The sequence below is a fragment of the Frieseomelitta varia genome, unplaced genomic scaffold (assembly GCF_011392965.1).
Source record: "Frieseomelitta varia isolate USP_RPSP 00005682 unplaced genomic scaffold, Fvar_1.2 scaffold_129, whole genome shotgun sequence".
In the NCBI taxonomy this organism is placed as follows: Eukaryota; Metazoa; Arthropoda; class Insecta; order Hymenoptera; family Apidae; genus Frieseomelitta; species Frieseomelitta varia.
The window spans coordinates 241,847-262,239 of record NW_025108961.1 but is presented as its reverse complement, the minus strand read 5'-3'; the positions used below and the strand labels follow the sequence as shown (position 1 = coordinate 262,239).

General features: G+C 34.7%; 3 protein-coding genes across 5 annotated transcripts; 2 read left to right on the top strand and 1 right to left on the bottom strand.

Annotated features, from left to right (window-relative positions):
- Positions 1-14,831: 14,831 nt before the first annotated feature.
- LOC122528687 (40S ribosomal protein S11) lies at positions 14,832-16,289 on the top strand. The gene is made up of 5 exons (XM_043654067.1): positions 14,832-14,972; positions 15,228-15,353; positions 15,447-15,652; positions 15,839-15,985; positions 16,184-16,289. Exons 1-4 carry the CDS (start codon positions 14,961-14,963, stop codon positions 15,960-15,962), a joined length of 468 nt encoding a protein of 155 aa, XP_043510002.1. The 5' UTR covers positions 14,832-14,960; the 3' UTR covers positions 15,963-15,985; positions 16,184-16,289.
- A 91-nt stretch (positions 16,290-16,380) lies between these two features.
- Positions 16,381-18,255, bottom strand: LOC122528673 (lysM and putative peptidoglycan-binding domain-containing protein 3). Of its 3 annotated transcripts, XM_043654055.1 has the most exons (4): positions 18,041-18,255; positions 17,664-17,874; positions 17,436-17,579; positions 16,382-17,191 (listed from the first exon to the last, which is right to left on the bottom strand). In XM_043654055.1, the coding sequence occupies exons 2-4, from the start codon at positions 17,868-17,870 to the stop codon at positions 17,120-17,122; spliced, it is 423 nt and encodes a 140-aa protein (XP_043509990.1). In that variant the 5' UTR covers positions 17,871-17,874; positions 18,041-18,255; the 3' UTR covers positions 16,382-17,119. The 3 variants fall into 3 exon arrangements, with proteins under 3 accessions (XP_043509980.1, XP_043509990.1, XP_043509974.1); XM_043654045.1 differs by having other exon boundaries at positions 16,381-17,579; positions 17,664-17,887; positions 18,041-18,171; XM_043654039.1 differs by having other exon boundaries at positions 16,383-17,579.
- Positions 18,217-19,079, top strand: LOC122528693 (cytochrome c oxidase assembly factor 5). Its single transcript, XM_043654080.1, has 3 exons — positions 18,217-18,393; positions 18,486-18,587; positions 18,866-19,079. The coding sequence occupies exons 1-3, from the start codon at positions 18,286-18,288 to the stop codon at positions 18,902-18,904; spliced, it is 249 nt and encodes an 82-aa protein (XP_043510015.1). The 5' UTR covers positions 18,217-18,285; the 3' UTR covers positions 18,905-19,079.
- The last annotated feature ends 1,314 nt before the right edge of the window (positions 19,080-20,393 follow it).

Genomic DNA, 20,393 nt, shown 5'->3' with positions numbered 1-20,393 from the left:
GGTTTCATTTCGCGTTATATCACTTGAAAAACACGATATTGAAGCGTGTTTATAGTTGCGTTCTCCTAATTTCGTTCAAAGTTCGATAAACGTGTCTTTGGTACAGAATGCGCTGTTAGGGCTGAGAATTATTGCTGTGTAAGTTTCATGTTAGATGAGTGTATGGTTAGTATGAGTGTGAAAGGCTGCGTGTGATTGTGACACATTGTACGATTTGCATTCGTGTATGATGTATGATTGTACGTAATGTGTGCAATTTATGATTGTATGTGATGGATGTGATGTATGATTGTACGTAATGTGTGCAATTTATGATTGTATGTGATGGATGTGATGTATGATTGTACGTAATGTGTGAAATTTATGATTGTATGTGATGGATGTGATGTATGACTGTACGTAATATGTGAAATTTATGATTGTATGTGATGGATGTGATGTATGATTGTACGCAATGTATGTAACGTATGATTGTATGCAATGTATGTGACGTATGATCGTATGGAATGTATGTAATGTACGATTGTATGTAATGTATGTAATGTATGTAATGTATGATTGTATGTATTGTATGATTGTTAACGCGATCGAGAGACAGAGTTCCATAGTTCAATTTCATACATGCGCTTCAGAGTTAAGATTTAGACTTAAGCTTCAGACTAAACTATGGAACGTTTGTCTCCTTTGTTCGAAACCCCGGGCCAAATAGAACAAAATCTCGGCATTCCTTAAGAATGTCGAGTTGTTTGAATGTAATGGAGGGTGGTTGGGATTAGGGCCCGGGCGGGTCTCGTGCGTAGTCACCTCCTCGTGGTGAGACCTGGTAATTGATATTGTTTTACAAACATTACAAAGTTTGTGAAACGTTATCAAACTAAATTGTAAAATGATAAACTTTAATGTTTGTGAAATGATATCGAGCTAAGAACTACGCAACCTACAGTTCAGGTTAGATCGTGAAAATTTCTGTTCATTTTTTATTTCACGATCTAAACTGAACTGTAGGTAGTTGATAAGTAAACTATTGGGCCCCCAACGGGCCACCGATGGACGACGAGGGATTTCGCAGGGACATCGTGGGATGCATGCGTCTTAGCTTTAAGTTGCGTGCGTCTTAGCTTCAAGTTGCGTGCGTTTAGATTTAATTAATTATAACATAGTTAGTATTTGTAAATTTACTGTGAGCGCATTCTGTACAAAGACACGTTTATTTAACTTGAAACGAAATTTTGGACATCTTCCCTCCATCGCTCTTCTTTCATTCGTTGTTACTGACATTGCACTAAAGCAGATTTTCCAAATTTCGTTGTTAGGGTGTCAAGTCGAGGAACTGCAGCTTCGTCCGAAGAAAGACGAAGTTCGGTTCTTATAGTCCAGCTTTCTTTGTAATTCGGCTCCAGTGGTTCCGAAGAAGCCCATCGCGAGAAATCCGATATAGTCTCTCACTATCACTCGACATTTTTTTTAAAGATTTTTAATCTTTATTAAATTGACACAGATTTTGAAATATACATACGTCTGAGCTTCCCGAATTTCTCAGCGATACTGCTCAACAGTGTACATAATGTCCAAGTACTAAGCAGTCACACGATTCTTAGAATCCGTGTTTCCAATAACTTCACTGACAGAAAGAAATTGAACTGTGTATTTACATATTTTGTAGGCTGCTATATAGCATTGTAGACTAGTTCGAGAAACGGCAGCCGGGTTCTCGAAATTTTCGGGAATCTCGACTTTCTCGGAAAATCCGATTCCTTCGGGATCCCGCACACCTCTAGTGTATAGTATCCATGAGATAGAAACGTGATACGTGTATACGTGTATATAAAATATATAAGAGATATTAGCCCTCCAAAGTGTTCGTAATTTTTAGGCCAGTCAAACTGTCCTGCCTCCTTAATGACGTGCCACTCACGTCGAGAATTTTTTATCCCAAAATTGCAACATTTTCTCAGTTCTACGTATATTTAAGTATAATCGAGGCAGAACAAATAATAAATTGACTACTTCTCAATAATTTCTAATCCAGTGATATCGTACCGACCAGTTCAAAAGAAAAGGAAAGCGACGAATTATGGTTTGGTGACTCGTTATGGTCCGCAATCAGTTTGCCAGCGCAACTGGTTAGCGAAATACGCTGTTTCGTTTGTTCAAGATCGGTTCTACCTTTCACTCCATGTTCACGAACAAACAGTACCAGACGACTGTCCGACACCTACTGGAAACGCATCTTATTTTCTTCTTTTTCTTGTTTTCTTTCTTTTCGCCTCAGTCCATCGGACGATTCACGTGAACGGTTGTTATCTTTTAATTGCAAGAAGCCGACTATCGTTACTGCGCGAACTTCGTTATTCGCAGCGATAAGGAAGATCGCAGCCTGGCGAAGATAAGGGATCTACATAGCTGTGCTCACAACGCTACTGATGTGATTCTCCGTGTTCTCGCAAGGAATAATATTTGCTAAACTGGTGCTGTTTTTTTCTTGTGTGTGTGTGTCTGTTTGTCAGCTGATGCTTGTACATTTAAGTAGATGATTTAATTAACAAATTTCATTTGATGTCTGTACTTAACTTTATGAGCTAATTCCAAGATAGACCGTGCTACGCTATGGTGTTACCGAGTGTTACTGGAAGTTGCGACTGCGATATTAAATCAAACAAGAGCCCTTGGAACAACACCTTGGAACAACAACGTTACTTAACCGCGCATGCCGTGATACAGAGGGACGTCAAGAGGCAAAACAACACCTGGTGGTTAAAAACGATATCCACTTCCCGTTGAATTCGATCGATCGTGCGACTCATGCCGCAACGACGCGTCGTTTCTCACATCCTGCACTCTTGTGTACTTTTTTCAGATGTTTGAAACGTCATCGAGGACCGCATTACCATCTGACACACTCACTGCTGCTGGTCCCCTACCTGCAGATCCAGTCTCGCATAATTTTCACCGCGCAGGATGTATGAACGTTCGCCGGGTCAAAGTACGGGTCGTCGTGTCAGATGGGAAAAGAGCCAACCGACGCGTTGTAACGAATGTATCCTGATTGTACGATTTCACCCCCTGTCTGAACCACCGTGGAAGCTCCGCATGAGTTGTTGGATCGTGAAAGTATATCTGATTTCGTAGGAGGTCCCGCTATCAACCCGCCCGATTTTAACCCCTTGCGCTGGCAACTGGTTCGCGGACCATAACGATTCAACAAAATTCAACTCAATTCTCAATTCATTCGAGTTGTCACTCTTTGGCCAATGAATTTACAATATCAATATCACGCTTCTTGTAAAACGACATCGAGCTAAGAACCACGCAAGAACTTACAGTTCAAGTTAGAACTGTGCAAATCTTTCTCCTTCCTTTATTTATCATACGGACTAAACTGAACTGTCGTTGACAGTTAGTCGAGAAGCAAACTGTTATACACCTCCCCAGTGGGATATCTCGACGAGGAATCTCGCAGGGACATCGTGGGATGCATGCTACCGAGCGAAATTACTCTGTCGATTCGCGGTTTCGCGCGCGATCACACGCAGAAATGATAAATGACGATCCCCGGTGGTTCGATCGACGGCACGTAGAGAGAGAGAGACAACTCTATTCGAGACTGTCACTAACGAAGCTGTCGCACGCTGGAATTCCGCATCAGCGACCGTGCCGATCTGTATCAGATATTTATTTATGCGAATCGCAAATTAAACGAGCGCCGCGTGCCGTTCTATCGATATCCATCACGCGAGTTTATCCTCCTTGCCAACATTTTCTCTCATTTTCTCTCTCTTTCCTCTCCACCCTCCCCTCCTGCTTCTTTTACTCGCCGAAGAATGTCACGATGACACGCGTTTCATCTAATCTCTGGCTCGAATCGTAACCGTGGTAACAGAGCACGTTCTGCCATCGTTTATAGTCCTCCGGGATGAGATTTCTCTCCCCCGTTTCTTTCTACGTTTAATTGTAAGGCACCAAATACAACGCGATCCAATTTCCCTCGAAATTTCAATCGACAATATCGGAAATGAGCGAGCGGATTTACGCGGATTTCCTTTCACGCGAAGGTTCCTCCGTTGGATAAAACAATGCTAAGTAATGAAAGAAAGGCGTTGGATAAAATATTTCTAATTTATTTATATATATAAATTATTTATTATATATAAATATAAAATATAAAATATATAAATTGTTTATTATATATAAATATATATAAAATAAAAAATATATAAATTGTTTATTATATATAAATATATATAAAATACAAAATTTATAAATTGTTTATTATATATAAATATATATAAAATACAAAATTTATAAACTGTTTATTATATATATATAAATATATATATAAAATACAAAATTTATAAACTGTTTATTATATATATATAAATATATATATAAAATACATAATATATAAATTGTTTATTATATATAAATATATATAAAATACAAAATATATAAATTATTTATTATATCTAAATATATATAAAATATATATAATATTTATTTTACGTGTATAAAATATATCCGACAAAATTCTACTGTTTCAATCGTTTTTCACAAAAATGTCAATTCGGGGAAAAAATATGAATTTGCGATTGAACGACGTTGCACATTACGTTCTGAATGATCCACTTGCCACTCGCCGTTGCAACCGAACGCGCACAACGTCTCTCAGGTTAATTCTCGTTACGCAGCGAGTGTTCTGCGAGAGTTATCCAGATTTCTACCGAGTGATTTACTAATCTCTCTCGTTGCCAACGGGCAGAACGTCTACCTCCCCTCCCCACCCCCTGGAAGTTTAATATAAACATTAGACCGATCTGGATTCCGCGCTGTTTGCACGCCTCCTCCCCCGGATAGGATGCGATCGAGAATCTCGTCGAAGTGCTACGGTTAATTAAAGAGAAAAAGCTCTGGTCACGCGGTGGAATCGGCCCGCGACTCGATATCGCGAATATCGACAGCGAGAAATCGCCGGAGTTCTTCTGCCTTCTTCGTTTTCGTCCTGCCGCGTGAATGTTAATGCTGCCAGCGTTGCAATCGCGATGAATTACACGCCAGTTCGCGTTTCTCGCGCGACAGGGAAAATAAAAAAAAAATAAGACACCGGCCGAACCTTGTTTATTATATATAAATATATATAAAATATAAAATATATAAATTATTTATTATATATAAATATATATAAAATATAAAATATATAAATTATTTATTATATATAAATATATATAAAATATAAAATATATAAATTATTTATTATATATAAATATATATAAAATATAAAATATATAAATTATTTATTATATATAAATATATATAAAATATAAAATATATAAATTATTTATTATATATAAATATATATAAAATATAAAATATATAAATTATTTATCATATATAAATATATATAAAATATATAAATTATTTATCATATATAAATATATATAAAATATAAAATATATAAATTATTTATCATATATAAATATATATAAAATATAAAATATCTAAATTATTTATTATATATAAATATATATAAAATATATAAATTATTTATCATATATAAATACATATAAAATATAAAATATATAAATTATTTATTGTATATAAATATATATAAAATATATAAATTATTTATCATATATAAATATATGTAAAATATAAAATATCTAAATTATTTATTATATATAAATATATATTTAGCCGAAATTTATTTTCGTTATTTCTGGCATTGTTATAAATTTATACGATTTCTCAGGAAAATTATTATTGGCTGGTCGTTTCCACGAGAAGAGGGTATTAGAGGGGATTGGAGGAATAGAAAGAAACAGAAAAATAAGCAGCAAAACAAAACCAAAGAAAAAGCAATATCAGAAACGAGATAGATTTTTTCTTTTTTTTACTTTTTACTTTTAGCTCCTACAAGAAGACTGCAAGATTTACGAGGTCACCAAGGTGTATAAGGGTAGATTACAAGACCATAAGATTGTACAACAAATCACAGGACAAATTAGTTCCATAAGATGTAGACAATAAGGATTAGTCAGGAAATAAGAAAAAAGGATGTAAAGAGATACACATTGTAAACCGGAAGCGATCCTAAAAGCCACCTGTAGGCAAGGATTACAATAAATAATAATATTGGCTGGTCGTTTCGATCACTTTGGTAGTTCCACAGTGCTAAACGCCGGAGTCGTGAACCGTAATTTTAATGAATCCGCGATAGTATCGTTTTAATTAATCTGCGATACGAGTCGATACGACGTGACGCCACGAGCCGTCATGGAAATGAAATGAAAACGAACAAATCCCAAGAATCATTCTGTACGCAATAAGCGAGGCGCAACACGCAAACGAGCTGGAGGCAACGAAACGTGTGTGTTCACGGCTAAAGTAACCGCTTGAAAACTTTTTTCCCGGGTGTTAATTTCGCAGGCGGCGCGCGCAATCTGCCGCGTAACCGCGCGTAACTACACGATCTTCATGCGGAACGGGGCATGGTACCAACGAATCGAGCCTCGTTTATTTACTGAGAAATTTTTGATCGAACGATCGGATATTTTCTCATCGCGATGTCCCTACAATCTTGTGAAATTTCAAACGTTTAAAGTATTTATATAATTACAGTGATGTATTATACATATAAACGCAATCGTCAAATTTACGCAATATGTCGATCTAGTTCATCGAATTTCTCTTTCAGCCTCTAATTCGATGATGTAAATTGAGTAACTTAAATATTTCCTAATATTTGTCTAATATTTGTATTTACCTCTAACTCAATTTATTAAGCACTGACCTTAAGAAAACTGTCTTTTTATAGGTCAAGTAAAAATCTCACGCCCAATAAACTAGCGATGAACTTGGAACGAAAGCTCACCAAAACCTAAGCGCACAACTATGAGATTGCCTGACGTTAAACGCGGCCTTTAAAGAGGGAATCGAAAAGAAAAAGCAACAAAGAAAGAAAGAAAAAAAAAAGAAAACGCGCCGTTAGGTCATCGACGTCCTATCGATCTATGCTTCAAGCAGCCCTCCTTGCCGCGTAGACACCATATTGTTGCTGTTCCCGGTTCTCCTGTAATTACTAATTACAGAGGCCGACAGAAGTCACGGCTCCGGAAGCATGCACAACCCGCCAAGACTCACTCTCTCTCTCTCGCCTCTCCTCGTTGCCCCTATATATAACCTCGCTACAGCCAACATTTAATATCCTCGGCAGAATTGTCTAATACAGCCGAGTCATTGATTGGCAGACGGTGGAAGCTAGTTATCTAACCGTGTGCGCTGCAGCCTTCCGGGCGAGAGCTGCGACGACCGAAGATTAAATTTCCTGTATGATACGGCCATTCACGAATCCAATGTCAAAGGAAAAAGTGCCGATGAACAGATAGGGTGAAGCTACGTCTTAGTTTTCAATGCGAGACCAGCTTGCACGGAAGTGCAGCGGAGCTTCCTGGTGAAAAAGCAGCTCGAGGATCGAAGAAAATTTGGACTCTGTCACGCGTTGTGAACGATGATATATTTTTTGGCTTCCGTTGGAATTTCGAGCGTTGAAATGTGCATTGTTGGAAGAATACGAAGACAAACTTTGTGCCATTCAACTGTATACGAAGCCTACAATTTGTGCGATCAGACGATTTTTCTTACCCCGCTATGTCATTCTAAAAAAATGTATTATTCGAGAGTAAATAACGAAGAGGACATGGAAGAAAATTGAAGAAAAAAGGAGAAAATCCCGTGAGATGGTTTCACTCGATTTATCGATTCTAATAATAATTCACTTAATATCTTAATATCTTTATATTGATAAGTGTACTGAAGCAACACAGCAAGCAACAAATATACGAAATAAAATGCACAAAACGTGGATATATTTGTCGTGTACATGTTTAAATAGTCTTAAATAGAACGGTGGTTGAGAATTGAAACACGCACAAGTTCATGCGAATACTCCGTTAATTGCTTCCATTCGATCCAGAGACAAAAAGCAACACGTCAGCAGAAGTCACCGCGATAAAATACATACCATCACCAGTTGCTTTTTATTTTTATTTTTTTCTATTCTCGTTACTTGGCAAGCAAAGTAGCTTCGATATTTTATCGATACGGTGCTGCCTCGAACACATCTAAGCGTAAGAAGATCGATCGGCTGAATAGCCGAGCTAAATGACTGAATGAGTAACGGGCCAGCCGGGAGCGTGAAGAAGATAATTGAATGAGGAACGCGAATTTTTCTCGAACGCGACGCGGATGTTGCGCGTCGATCAGACCAGATGAAAGCAGCAGGTCTCTCACGCGGCGTACTTTTTCGTCCCTTTTCACAGTTAGTTAGCTAGTCGACTTGCTGGCAACGTAATCTCTGATACAACGAGCTTTCGCGATAAACAACTTTCGAGAGATTTTATGTAATGTCGGCCCGATGGGATATATGCTACACATGGGACACAGTTTTTCTTTCAGCTTTGTCCGCCGCTGGTTCACGCGGTTCACTGGAATCGTTTTACTTTCGCTAACACGCGAAAGAGAAATTTATAGATCGAATGTGCTCTTTTACTGCAAAACCATTCTAACGAGATTGTCGAAGATCATTTTTCTAATCACTGTCGATCTCGGATTAAATATAAAATATTTCTTTCTTAATGGGATTTTCTTGTATTCAACAAGTAAATAAATAAATAAATAAATAAATAAATACGAAGAACACTCGATGAACTTTGCCATTTTCAATAGATCTTTCAATTCTTTCTTTTCTCTCCTATTCAATGTGTGCCTTGCTACTATCGGAAGCTACTCGTTTTTAGGTCCCATCAAATACATTGCAAGAAAATCGACATTCCTGCCATTAAATATATATAAGTCACTTTACGCTTGATCATAAAATGTACGGATACTGTTGATTTCTTTCATGCTAATACAGCGTTTCTCGAAAAAAAAAAGTTTATTTAATGTTTTCCGATTATAAGTTACTCATAAACCGTGTTTTATAATGCAATAAACTTATTATATTATGGCTTTAATACAGCATGCTAAAAGAAATGATTCTTTGGGATCGATCAAAAAATTAAACATACATTCAACTGCGATGTAATAAATAAAATAATATAGCATGTTTGATAGTTGTCGTGTTTAAACAGGAAAGAGCTTAATCTGATGGTAGCTAACACTAACTATATCACGTCCATCTATATTTTCCTAAATTTTCTTCCTTCTTTTCTTTTCTTTTATATCTTTGCATTGGACCCAGATGAATAGACAATAAAGTTAAACATACTTAAATCCTTTCACAGCTATAATAATGCAAGAGCAGACTAATAGCGGCTAGAAACTAAAGAGAACAAGGATACGAAACAAAGAAAGGCCCGGTTCTTCGAATAAAACCATTCAGATTGAAACACACTGAAAATCCCAAACAGCCTCTGTTGAAACGATTCAAAGAAAAAAAGAAATAGGCGCGACGCCGAAGACGAAGGAAGACAAAACACCCGAATCATTATCGACGTTTTGCACCGCGCAGCGTGACCGTAAAGCTAATGGTTTCTGTCATTACACGAACTACTAATTATCGAGGGAGATTGATGAAACGCACCGACTATTAAACGATAAACGCACAAATTAGAAACGAATGAAACACAGATCGTTAAAGTGGCGATCGTCTAATTCGATTTCGAACGTAGTTTCGATAGATTCGATAACTTACGACTTACACCTGACACCGCGAATGCGAAACGCGGCCTTTTATTTAATTAGCGAGTTCGTTTACGTGAGGTCGACTCGCATTGCCAACACGCAAACGAGAATTCTTCCCCCTCAGCCCGGTAATTAAAACTCAAATCGAGATCTACACGCGTGATTTCTAACTCACCAGAAGGCGATAAACGAGCTTCACTATTAAACAGTTTGCTTGAAAATAAAAGCATATCGACCGCGAATGTCTTAATTCTTTCGAAGTAAATACTATTTAACTTATTTCACGTACTAGGAAACGAATCATTTGCTCATAAAAACGAAACATTTTCTTCATTTAACGTTGTTAATTCTTTACAATGTTCAGTGTCTTAGATTCGAATTCTAATGGAAAAAAAAAAAAAAAAAACAGATGGTATCTCATCCGAAACAAAGTGTTATAAATAGCATTATAAATAACTGCATTGGTGAGATATTTCGCTTGGTGAAGTGAAATTAAAGCTTCGTCAAACAATTGCCATCGAATTATTTAAATTCAAGCGATCTTCGTGCGAGCCAAGTTACACAGCACGCAAGGGCTCCAAGTAGCGAATTTTCAAATCTTCCTTCGCATCCAGATAGCAGACTACCAGTCTAACCATTTTCGAAAGTGCACGATACCTCTACTGTACCGGGAACATGTACAAGGTAACTTTTACCATAAGTAAAGTGTACCCGTGTCCGAGTACGTGCCGGCGTTAATCTGATGGTCTCTTATGGCGAAACTACCAGCCAAGGGTACCACGCTCGTTATTGGAATTCGAATCTACTAGAAAATTCTCCGAAGCGTTCGAACGCCGGAATTTCCAGGAAGAACGATGCAGTCACGGTCGTGTTCGAAAGACAGGCCAATGCTAATCTATCATCCGAAATATTTGACGAGAGTCGTGGCCATCGCGAGGGATTTGCATACCCTGCGGGCACGTTCATCTTTTCACCGAGCCGCGAGAACTTGAACCCGACGAGGAAGAAGAAAAGATGTTACACAATATTCATCTACGTAATACGTAGCGACCAACAAAATACACAATCATTCCTTTTATTCGAAACGATCAAGGTCGACGAATCCGCGTAAAGCAAACGAAAACTCATCTATTTCGTACTCGGCTTGCTGCACGGAGTGTTTCCGAAGGAGCGAGCCAAGTAGGCGAGTTCTTTGCCCTGTTACCAACGATTTCGTGACTTGCAAGAACTAACCGCGAAACACTTTAGAACACATTCGTTCGTGAAAAACAGGATTAGCACGGCGAGAATAAGAAAAAAAATAGACGACAGTGTGATGCTTTTTTTTTTTGGCCTATCGAACACATGACGCTGTTGCCTTTCAAAAAACGGTGAGCTTCGTCAGATAGATTGATTATCGTTCGATTGAGTGAGAATGGTAAGTAACGAGCGTCTGTCGAAACACACGTCATCGTATAATACGTCTGTTGTATTCGTTAAGCATGAGGAAATTCGTCGGATTCTTCCTCATAATGATACATTCTACGACTATTACGTGTGTTTGGATCCGGGCCATGGTTCAAGGATAATCAATCTGTCAGCCATACCGCGAGTATCATCCTCGATTCGTCATGCTCTACCATTGATTAAACGTCTTCGAATTCTTCTCCAGTTGGTATCAATTTCTATATTTTTAGTTTGTACGAAGAGATTTTTCAATCACAGATGAGGATCCTAGATTTAAATTTTCCTCTGTCTTATGTTTTGAAAGTAATTCAACAACTGAATCGGTATGTATATAACAGTAGTTTGGGTTAGAACTAAATTTGTAGAAAACAGTAGTAATAAATCTAATTTAAATTTAATAAAGAAATAAAACAACGATTATGATAATTATAAATAATAGTTTATAAAAATTATAAATGTCAACGATATTTATGGCAACAAACACATTGGTGATGGAGGATATTAAAAAAGAAAACAAATGCGTAACCAGAAGAGTTATGGAAATGTATTCATTCCATATAAATTTGAATAATAAATCAAAAATGGAATATATTTTTAAATTTTTAAATTAACAATTAAAAAATAAAAGTTGCTGATAGGAGTACGATAATGTTACTGCAAAGAGCACACATAATATAATTCATAAAATCATATATTCATAATTATTCATTCATCATAGTACACATAAAATTATTCTTTTTTCGTGCTTAAATTTAATGTGAGATATGAATCTACATCAAGCAATGTATTAAAACTGTACCTTGTATAACTATTAATACAAAAATGTATTAAAAATGTATCTTGTTTAAGTATTTAATATTCTACTCTACAGTATAAATATAATTCTATTCTATAATATAAATTGAAACAAAGAAATAATTTGATACATACGAACAAGAAATGTGATCTTTTTAACCTAATTTCATCTAAGTTCTTTCAATAGAATTTATATGTACTATGAAACATAAGCATAATGTATTCTCAATAAATGTATGTACATATATTTACTTTGCAACATGCACATTAGTTGCATAACGCATTGATAATCAAAAATAAACGTTTCAAATATAACACAAATAATATAATAAAATAATTATGTAAATGAGTACATACGTCTGCCTTGAAGTGAGGAAAGTCATCGAAGTGATCCAATTATTACAGCGCTCGTCGTTCAGTTTCACGAACATGATTCCTTCGAAATCACTCAATCTGCACAAAAGACAACCAAAGATTTAAGATTAATGTTTAAAATCAAAGCCAATAATATCAAAATGAGGCAGTAATTAAGCTTAACGTCTATCTCATAACGCAAATTACCAATGTCTAACATAACCAAAAAAAAAGCCGAATAAGTAAAGTTCGAGAAACTACTTAATATCATTATGATAATACTTAAGAAATTGTTAAATGAGAACATATTAATTAAACAAACCTAATAGTAGACTGTAGAAGGTAATACAATAATGAATATGCTACGCAATAGTGAAAATCACACACATCACACAAATTGACACAACACAACGCTTGCCAAGACTCGATTGACAGTTCTTCGCGCCAAATTCTCCCTTAGCTACTATTGGCTGACGCAATACCCTTATTCTTACACAAAATGGCGCGCAAAATTCAAACGTGTGTAGTCAACTCAACAAACTGACCAGATAATCATGCGGCATTTTTAAAATTTTACTTTTTTAATTATGAAGAACATTCGCGTATGTACACAGACGAGCATATAGTAACGTGTATCACATATAAAAGTGTAAATATGGAGTAAAAATTATAAGGAGTAAGTATATTATAATAATATTATGGAGTAAATATTATAAGTACATACAAATACAAAATTTTCCATTTTTTCATCTTTATGCTCATAATATTTACGCTCTTAATCTCAGTCATTTTTACGCTGATTATTTTTGGTTTAAAAAATAACATGATCTAATTCCATTTTGTTTTAGATTCAATTAGACGTTCAATTTCGAATTGACAAGTGTCACCGAGTGCTTAAAATTCGCATTTGAGAAACTAAAATCTAAAATTCGAGTTTCAATCTGAATTTGAGTTTAAAACACGACCGATCTTCACTCGTCTCTGAGAATCAACTCGGTATATAGGATCCTAAGTAATAAATCTAGAACGAAGCCGTGACTCAAGTGTGCCAATCGAAATAACTATCATTTCACATTATCCGAGGATCGTTAAACGAACTACGGTCATTTGTATGAAACGCAACAATGAAATGGAAACGGGGAAAATTAGTTGGATCGCGGTTTGCCGTTCACCGCATTCACCATAAAATGGTAACTAAGGTGTAATCGATGAACGAAAGCGTGACAACATGCGGACAGTCTAAGGAAAGACACCGCAATTGTTTCGATCGATTCCCACAATGGCAACGATGTGTGACGCGATAATGGGAGTACGAGCTGGTTCCGATTTCCAGTCACAAGTCAGCTACATTTTCTGATGGTATTGTTAAGAAAGCAATAGAAACTGTATATGAACATGTGCCCTTGTTTCTAACGACAAAAACAAGTGATTGTTCGCTAGTAAAATATGGAGTTGGTGAAGATTTTATTCAAGGTGAATGATTTCAAGGTTTTGATAAATCACTACTGTATTATTATTAAATAGTAATTATAATTACATTTATTACAATTAATATCTATTTATCTATAGGTTTCTAAAGTCAACATTTATATAAAAAAAAAAAAATCAAGGAATTGAAGTGCAAGAAATAGAAAGAAGTGATGTAATACAATAAAGAACACACAACGTATTATTCATATATTTTATGAAAGTCAAATTCTCAACTCTAAACCATTGTAAATCTATAAAATCGTTCTTTTCATGTTTGAAACAGTTTTAATTCCGCGCGCGATTGCGCGATTCTCTGTTCAAACAGCATGGTGCTGCCAGCTGGCGGTGTAAGATTTAAACCAAAACTAAGAAAAACGAAACGACTTGGCGCGTAAAATATTTAGCAAAATACAAGTGCAAATGATACTAACGATTCAATAAATCCCATTAATTTGCCTGATTACAAAGAATTAGAAAATTTTCATCATGGGATGATGACAGATTTTTATGGAAATCCATAGTTGCTAACTAGACTGAAGATTTTTATGGAAATTCATAGTTGTCACTTGACAAAATAAAATTTGAATAAAAGCTTCTTTCATCTGCTAAATATTATAATTTATACTTTACTCTCGATATTCCGTATATTTTTGAGTATTACATAAATTCCATATATCTTTTATATATCCGCAATACAGTAAATACATTTTTAGAATAGATACTTACAAAGTACCAGTCCCTTTGGATATTGATCGAATGTTGGCTAGAAACTGGAATGCGGTACTGGACGACATGCCTCTTTACGCATCAACTCGAACAAATTGAATTATCTACGATCCACGCACAACCACCAAACAAAAAACAAAACCAATCTTCACGGTTGACCACTCCGATCTGCAACAAGTTGCAACTTGTAAGGGTTTCGATTTCTATCGTTCGATTGATCGATTGATCGTTGCATCATCCGGATTTAATTTCATACGTTGAAAACAATATTTCTGTAATGATAAAAATTGTGTAAGATACTGATTGATTTTGTTTCAGAAAAAAAGAAATATTATCTGAAATATTCGAAATGTTATCGTATTTACCATTTGCAAATAGTATAAAGAAACAATGTTCGACTAGTTACTTCCTAATGTTGGTACAACTGGAAATACAGCAGCATAACGCATCGTTGGTTGTCCTTTCGGATTCGATCGTTCTTTCAGTATAGCAAGATGGCTGATCAGGTACGTATTCAATGTTAATAGTAACAATATGTTTATTTTTTACGTCTACATTTTTATTTATTAAATATGATTATCATGTAATTAATTTTACCGTCATAGTTTATAACTGGAGCAAAAAATTGGCTTACTAAAAATGTTATGGATAGGTTAATAATATAATAGCTGCACGTGGTTAGATTATTCGGATTATTTGTGCATACATGATATAATCAGTATTTCTTATGCGTAATGATAAATGTATTTTATACTTTTTAGAGCGAGCGTGCGTTCCAGAAGCAACCTACGATCTTTCTTAACCGCAAGAAAGGTCTCGGCCCAAAAAGGAGGAAGCCGATGCGGTATAGCCGCAATGTAGGTCTCGGTTTCAAAACACCACGTGAGGTAACTGTTCAATTTCAGTAAAAAAGAAAAAACATGAAGATTAATAATATTTAACAAATGCGTTATAATTTCTTTTTTAATATGATTCTCTAGGCTTTGGAAGGAACCTACATTGACAAGAAATGTCCGTTTACTGGTAACATTTCTATCAGAGGTCGCATTCTTACCGGAGTAGTACAGAAGATGAAAATGCAAAGGACTATTGTCATACGTAGGGATTACCTACATTACATTCGAAAGTACAACCGTTTTGAAAAGCGTCATCGCAATATGAGTGTCCATCTGAGTCCATGTTTTAGGTCAGTTTTGTACATACCTTTCAATAATTTTACATATTACTCATTAAAAGTATATGATGATACTAACGACGGTCTGCTGAATTGTTTTATTTGAAGTAATTTCGTTTTCTGATAAAAAAAAAATAAATTATGTATTTATTATAAGCAAAAAAATTTTGTTCACATTGCTTTTGTTGTTTATTACAGGGATGTAGAAATTGGTGATGTAGTAACAATTGGAGAATGCAGACCTCTCAGCAAAACAGTCAGATTTAATGTCCTAAAGGTTTCTAAAGGAACGGGCTCTAAAAAAAGTTTCAAGAAATTTTAAAGTTATAAAATTTATGATCTGCGGTTAGTATTATTTTTTTTAGGTTAATAAAAAAATATAAGATAATAATGAAAATATAGCATGATGAAACTAACGACGGTCTACTGAATATACTAAGTTGAATGATACTCTAAATTATATTCTGAATATTTTTTAAATTCAATTTCAGTGTAGTTTTAAACTAAAAATTCGGTATTTTATTCTTATTTTATGTTTTATAGGAACGGTTGACACTTAGGAACAACAGCGGAAAGGAAAGGAAAATTACCACCTCGATTTGTATCTTATAATGTTACAAATTAATAAATAAAAACATTTCATACAGAACATTTGATTTGTAGATATTTTTATGTTGTAAATTTCCAACGAACTTTCAAAAAGTTATAAATTAAGACATATAAGTGTCAAAAAATATATTTTTATAAATATATTTATAATTTTTCAACAAGAAAAACATTTTATCAAAATAATATTTTACATAATTCCGAAGCTGCTTAGTAACACGCTTATTGTCATGAGAACAGAATTCTTTATCGTCAATATGCAATATCTAAGTATGTCAATTATAATATCAACATTTTTTTTCCAAATAACATATAAGATAAAAACAAATAATTTCATATCACGTGAATCGTCAAAATATAAAACGGATATATGATATCCATTAATATTTTTGTACAAGATCTTTAGAAATAGCTTTGGCGATTCCTATTTTACAATGTTTGTACAATTATTCAAAAATTCATTAAATAATCAATTACAAAGGCACTAGATATTCGTGCTGTTCGATGCTATTTGCTGATTTTCTCTTATATGTATGTCATTTACTTGAAAAATATATTTTATTTATATATTTCAAGTGTCAAAAAATAATATCGTTCTTTCTTTACAAAGTATCATATTTTTTCAGTAATGTAATGGCATATGAATTAAAATTCTAAATTTTTATTTTTTAATATAATCTCACTCGTTTGAAATAGCATAGTCATCAATTGATTGTTATTGCAAGCTGCAGTTGCAATTGTTGCAAATATTTATAGTACAATAAGTTGTACTTATTGCAACAATGATATTATATAACTAATGATTAGCAACTGAATGAGTTTTAGATGAAAACTCAGTTATGTAAAGTATATATATGATAGGTCCCGCAAAGCCTAGTAACAAGGAAAATCCAAGAAGCTGTGTCCAAGATATTCCACAGTCATCACCAGAACATCTAAATGTTTCTGTTAAATGAGAGTTTTCTGTATTACTCTCTGTTGGAGTAAGTAATTGGTCACACTCTGAACTGGTAATGTCTAAGGAGTTACTATTGTTGTATGACGACAAGGGTTCGCAAACTGAGTTTAATATAATTGTATTAATTTCTGTCTTTGGTAATTCAACCACAACAGGACTTTTTATCACATTTAATAGTGGATCATTTGTTACTGTACTATCTGTCCCTTCACCGGGACTGGATGTACTTACTTCGCTTCTGTTTACCTGCCCACTAGGATCTTGTTCTAAAGTTTCAGTCAGAAGAGAAAATGGTTGTACAGGTACTTTGATGAATCGTCTTGCATGTATTTCATTTTCTTTGTGAATCTTGTTGATTCTTTTCAGTTCAGAGATCTAAAAATACATGCAACTTACTTGAATTCATTGCAATTTATTCTAGATTTTAATTCTTTTCTTCCTTTTTCTTCCAATACTTACCGTGCATCTATACCGTAATGCCAATGCTTGTAACGTATCTTCTGATTTCAACGGAACATTTATCACTTCCACTTTACGTGGTAATGATGTAAGCTTAGTACGCTGTTGCAAAGAGATACTTTCTTCATCTCCGCTATTTTCATCATCCGAGTATAAAAAGACATAATGTGGGGAACCATCCCTCTGATTTCCACGTTGATAAACCATTTGTCTGAAAGAAATTGCTTTACCACAATACGAATGTAACGTTGCACAAGAACAAAATGTAATTAAAAAAATATCCCGAAAGAAAACATTTTAGTTATATCTTCCAAATATACAACATGTTGTATATGATGTTAAACGATAATCTAATGATCAGGAACATTGTCTATTACCTCGCACTTTCTCCTTTTCTACAAATTTTCCTTACTGTCTTTTATTGTCCGTCATATGCAAGAATCAAATTTGAATGACATTTCTAAATAGAAATACTATCCAAATCTTGCGTCGGATCAGAACCTAACCTATTGCACAGATCATGCACATATTGTACACGCACAATTGTAATCGAGAAAGGTTAGGTTAAGTTTCTGTTACAAATGCTATATTGGTGTGTGTTGTGTTGTATGTTTTTTACGTTATGGCTGAATACGAAGAAGAAGTTAGAACTTTGAAGGATAAAACTAAGTGTGCTCATTTACGTGCGAAGTTAAAAATATGTTTGTTGCAAACGGACTGTTGCAAAATAGTGCGTAATGAAACTGAGCGTCATAACCTTCATTTGTAGTATATCAAAATGTTGAGAAATATTTAAAAAATGAAATCTTTATTTTATCACAGGAAAGACTAACACCCAAAGAATGTCTTAAAACCAGGCATCCGTCTGTTCCTGATGAATGTTATCTGTTGCGACAATCATTTTTTGATTGCAAACATTCAATTGTAAGTATCAGTTCTTTCATACTTGATAACAATTGCTTTGATATTTTTTTATATACTACATACTTTTCTATTTTTAGCTGCATATTTTGATGTAGTAAAATATATACAGTATAATATGCTCTAGTGATAATGATGTCTTTAAAACTCATATTTCTAGAGGAGTCATGAAAAGTAGACTTTTATAAAATAAACATATATTTTATACTGAAATGTTTGCTCCTACTCGAATAGTTTTCTATTATTTCTTATTATTATTTTTATCTTTTGTTTCTTTTTAGATTGATGGTAGACGAAGATTCAGAGGACCAAGAGGCTAATATCTAATTACACAAACTTAAAATTAAAAAAGAAAAAGAAAAAGAAAAAGGAAAAGGAAAAGACTGTGATGGTACAGTTTATAGTTTATATGATGTAATATTAGAAGTGATTTATTAGTACTTCGTTATTATTCGTTGTACATGATATAATAAATCCTATCGTATTTGCAACGTATCAATGTATCGTACAATGTCATTGTTTGTCTGACTGAAATTGTCAGGATCTCGCGATCGGATCCGCGGATAGAACTCGATTTCCAGATACGATCGCAAAGTTACCCTGAACGAGGCGTTTACTCCTACAATGGGAGCAAGAGAGTATTCCCGTAAACAAACTTGTGCAGGCAAAGAATCTTTATTTAACGGCGGCCTTCCTTAATGGGGCGAAACCAATCACACCTCACGTAATCGAGTCACGCAGTCACGCGCGGTCCTTCCGGCCGCGCTCAATCGCACACGTATTGTTTTCATAATACACGTGGGGATCACAGTAAAATCGCGAGTTCTTTTTTTTTTTTTATTTATTTATTTATTTATTTCTCGTTTGTTCGTTCGTTCGTTTGTCTTATATTTAAAGGGTATTCTTGTTCCACGTTTTTGTTTCAGCGAGTACGAAGGGACGTATCTCAAATAAGTCATACGCCGTCGGATTCTTAAAAATCTACGTTAATAAGATCGCGCCTGCGCAATCTTCCTAGCTATTGTCTGTATGCAACAAGCGTATATTGACTATACGTTTTTTTTTTCTTTTATTTTTCGTTTTGTACTACGATGCCGAATCACGCTACTCGTCGTCACTCTAAAATTTCTACGGGCACCTAAGAAAGATCTGGTATAAGCTTTCCCCGTGTCTTTCGGCCGATCTATGTTTGTTTCTCCCAGCGAGAAAGAAAAAAAGACGCGGGAGAGTCTACCGTTCCGTTGTTAACGAGACGAACGAGATACAAATTCGAGAGTTAAACGGCGCGCCCGTGTCGATGGATCGCGCTGTTTCAGCTTCGAAGTCGTAATTCATTCGTGAATCCTGTCAGCTGCAACCAAGACCCGCGAGTATCGATAATCCAGGCAAGGATATGTAATATCAAACGTGTGAATGCAATTAGTAAAAGATCTGGAGATTATGTTTACAAAGTGTCCTCGATCCGAAGAGCCTCTACCATGTCGAGGTTTGATTTTTGTTTCCCTAATCGAAATTCTATGGTGTAGCATTTACGGTGTAGCAAAGAGTATCTTTCTCCTTTCTTTTTTTTTTTTTTCCTTTTCCTTTTCCTTTTCCTTTTCCTTTTATCGAGAAGTATCCGTAACATTTCATTCGTCATTTGCGTTCGTTGTGATATATGCGGCAAATCGTTCGAATATCACAGTTTTTCGAGTATATGATATGTAGTTAGCGATTTAATCGATAGTCGTCAATATATATATGTATATATATATATATATATATATATATATATATATATATATATATATATATATATATATATATATA

What these genes read in the sequence shown, in the direction of transcription:
- LOC122528673 (XM_043654039.1), bottom strand. Translation starts at nt 17,870, where the DNA reads ATGGTTTATCAACGTGGAAATCAGAGGGATGGTTCCCCACATTATGTC. An exon ending in CATTACGGTATAGATGCACG is followed by an intron (nt 17,580 to 17,663) that starts GTAAGTATTGGA and finishes ATGTATTTTTAG; the next exon opens with ATCTCTGAACTGAAAAGAAT.
- LOC122528693 (XM_043654080.1), top strand. Translation starts at nt 18,286, where the DNA reads ATGGCTGAATACGAAGAAGAAGTTAGAACTTTGAAGGATAAAACTAAG. An exon ending in AAACGGACTGTTGCAAAATA is followed by an intron (nt 18,394 to 18,485) that starts GTGCGTAATGAA and finishes ATTTTATCACAG; the next exon opens with GAAAGACTAACACCCAAAGA. An exon ending in TTGATTGCAAACATTCAATT is followed by an intron (nt 18,588 to 18,865) that starts GTAAGTATCAGT and finishes GTTTCTTTTTAG; the next exon opens with ATTGATGGTAGACGAAGATT.
- LOC122528687 (XM_043654067.1), top strand. An exon ending in GTTTCAAAACACCACGTGAG is followed by an intron (nt 15,354 to 15,446) that starts GTAACTGTTCAA and finishes ATGATTCTCTAG; the next exon opens with GCTTTGGAAGGAACCTACAT. An exon ending in CATCTGAGTCCATGTTTTAG is followed by an intron (nt 15,653 to 15,838) that starts GTCAGTTTTGTA and finishes TGTTTATTACAG; the next exon opens with GGATGTAGAAATTGGTGATG.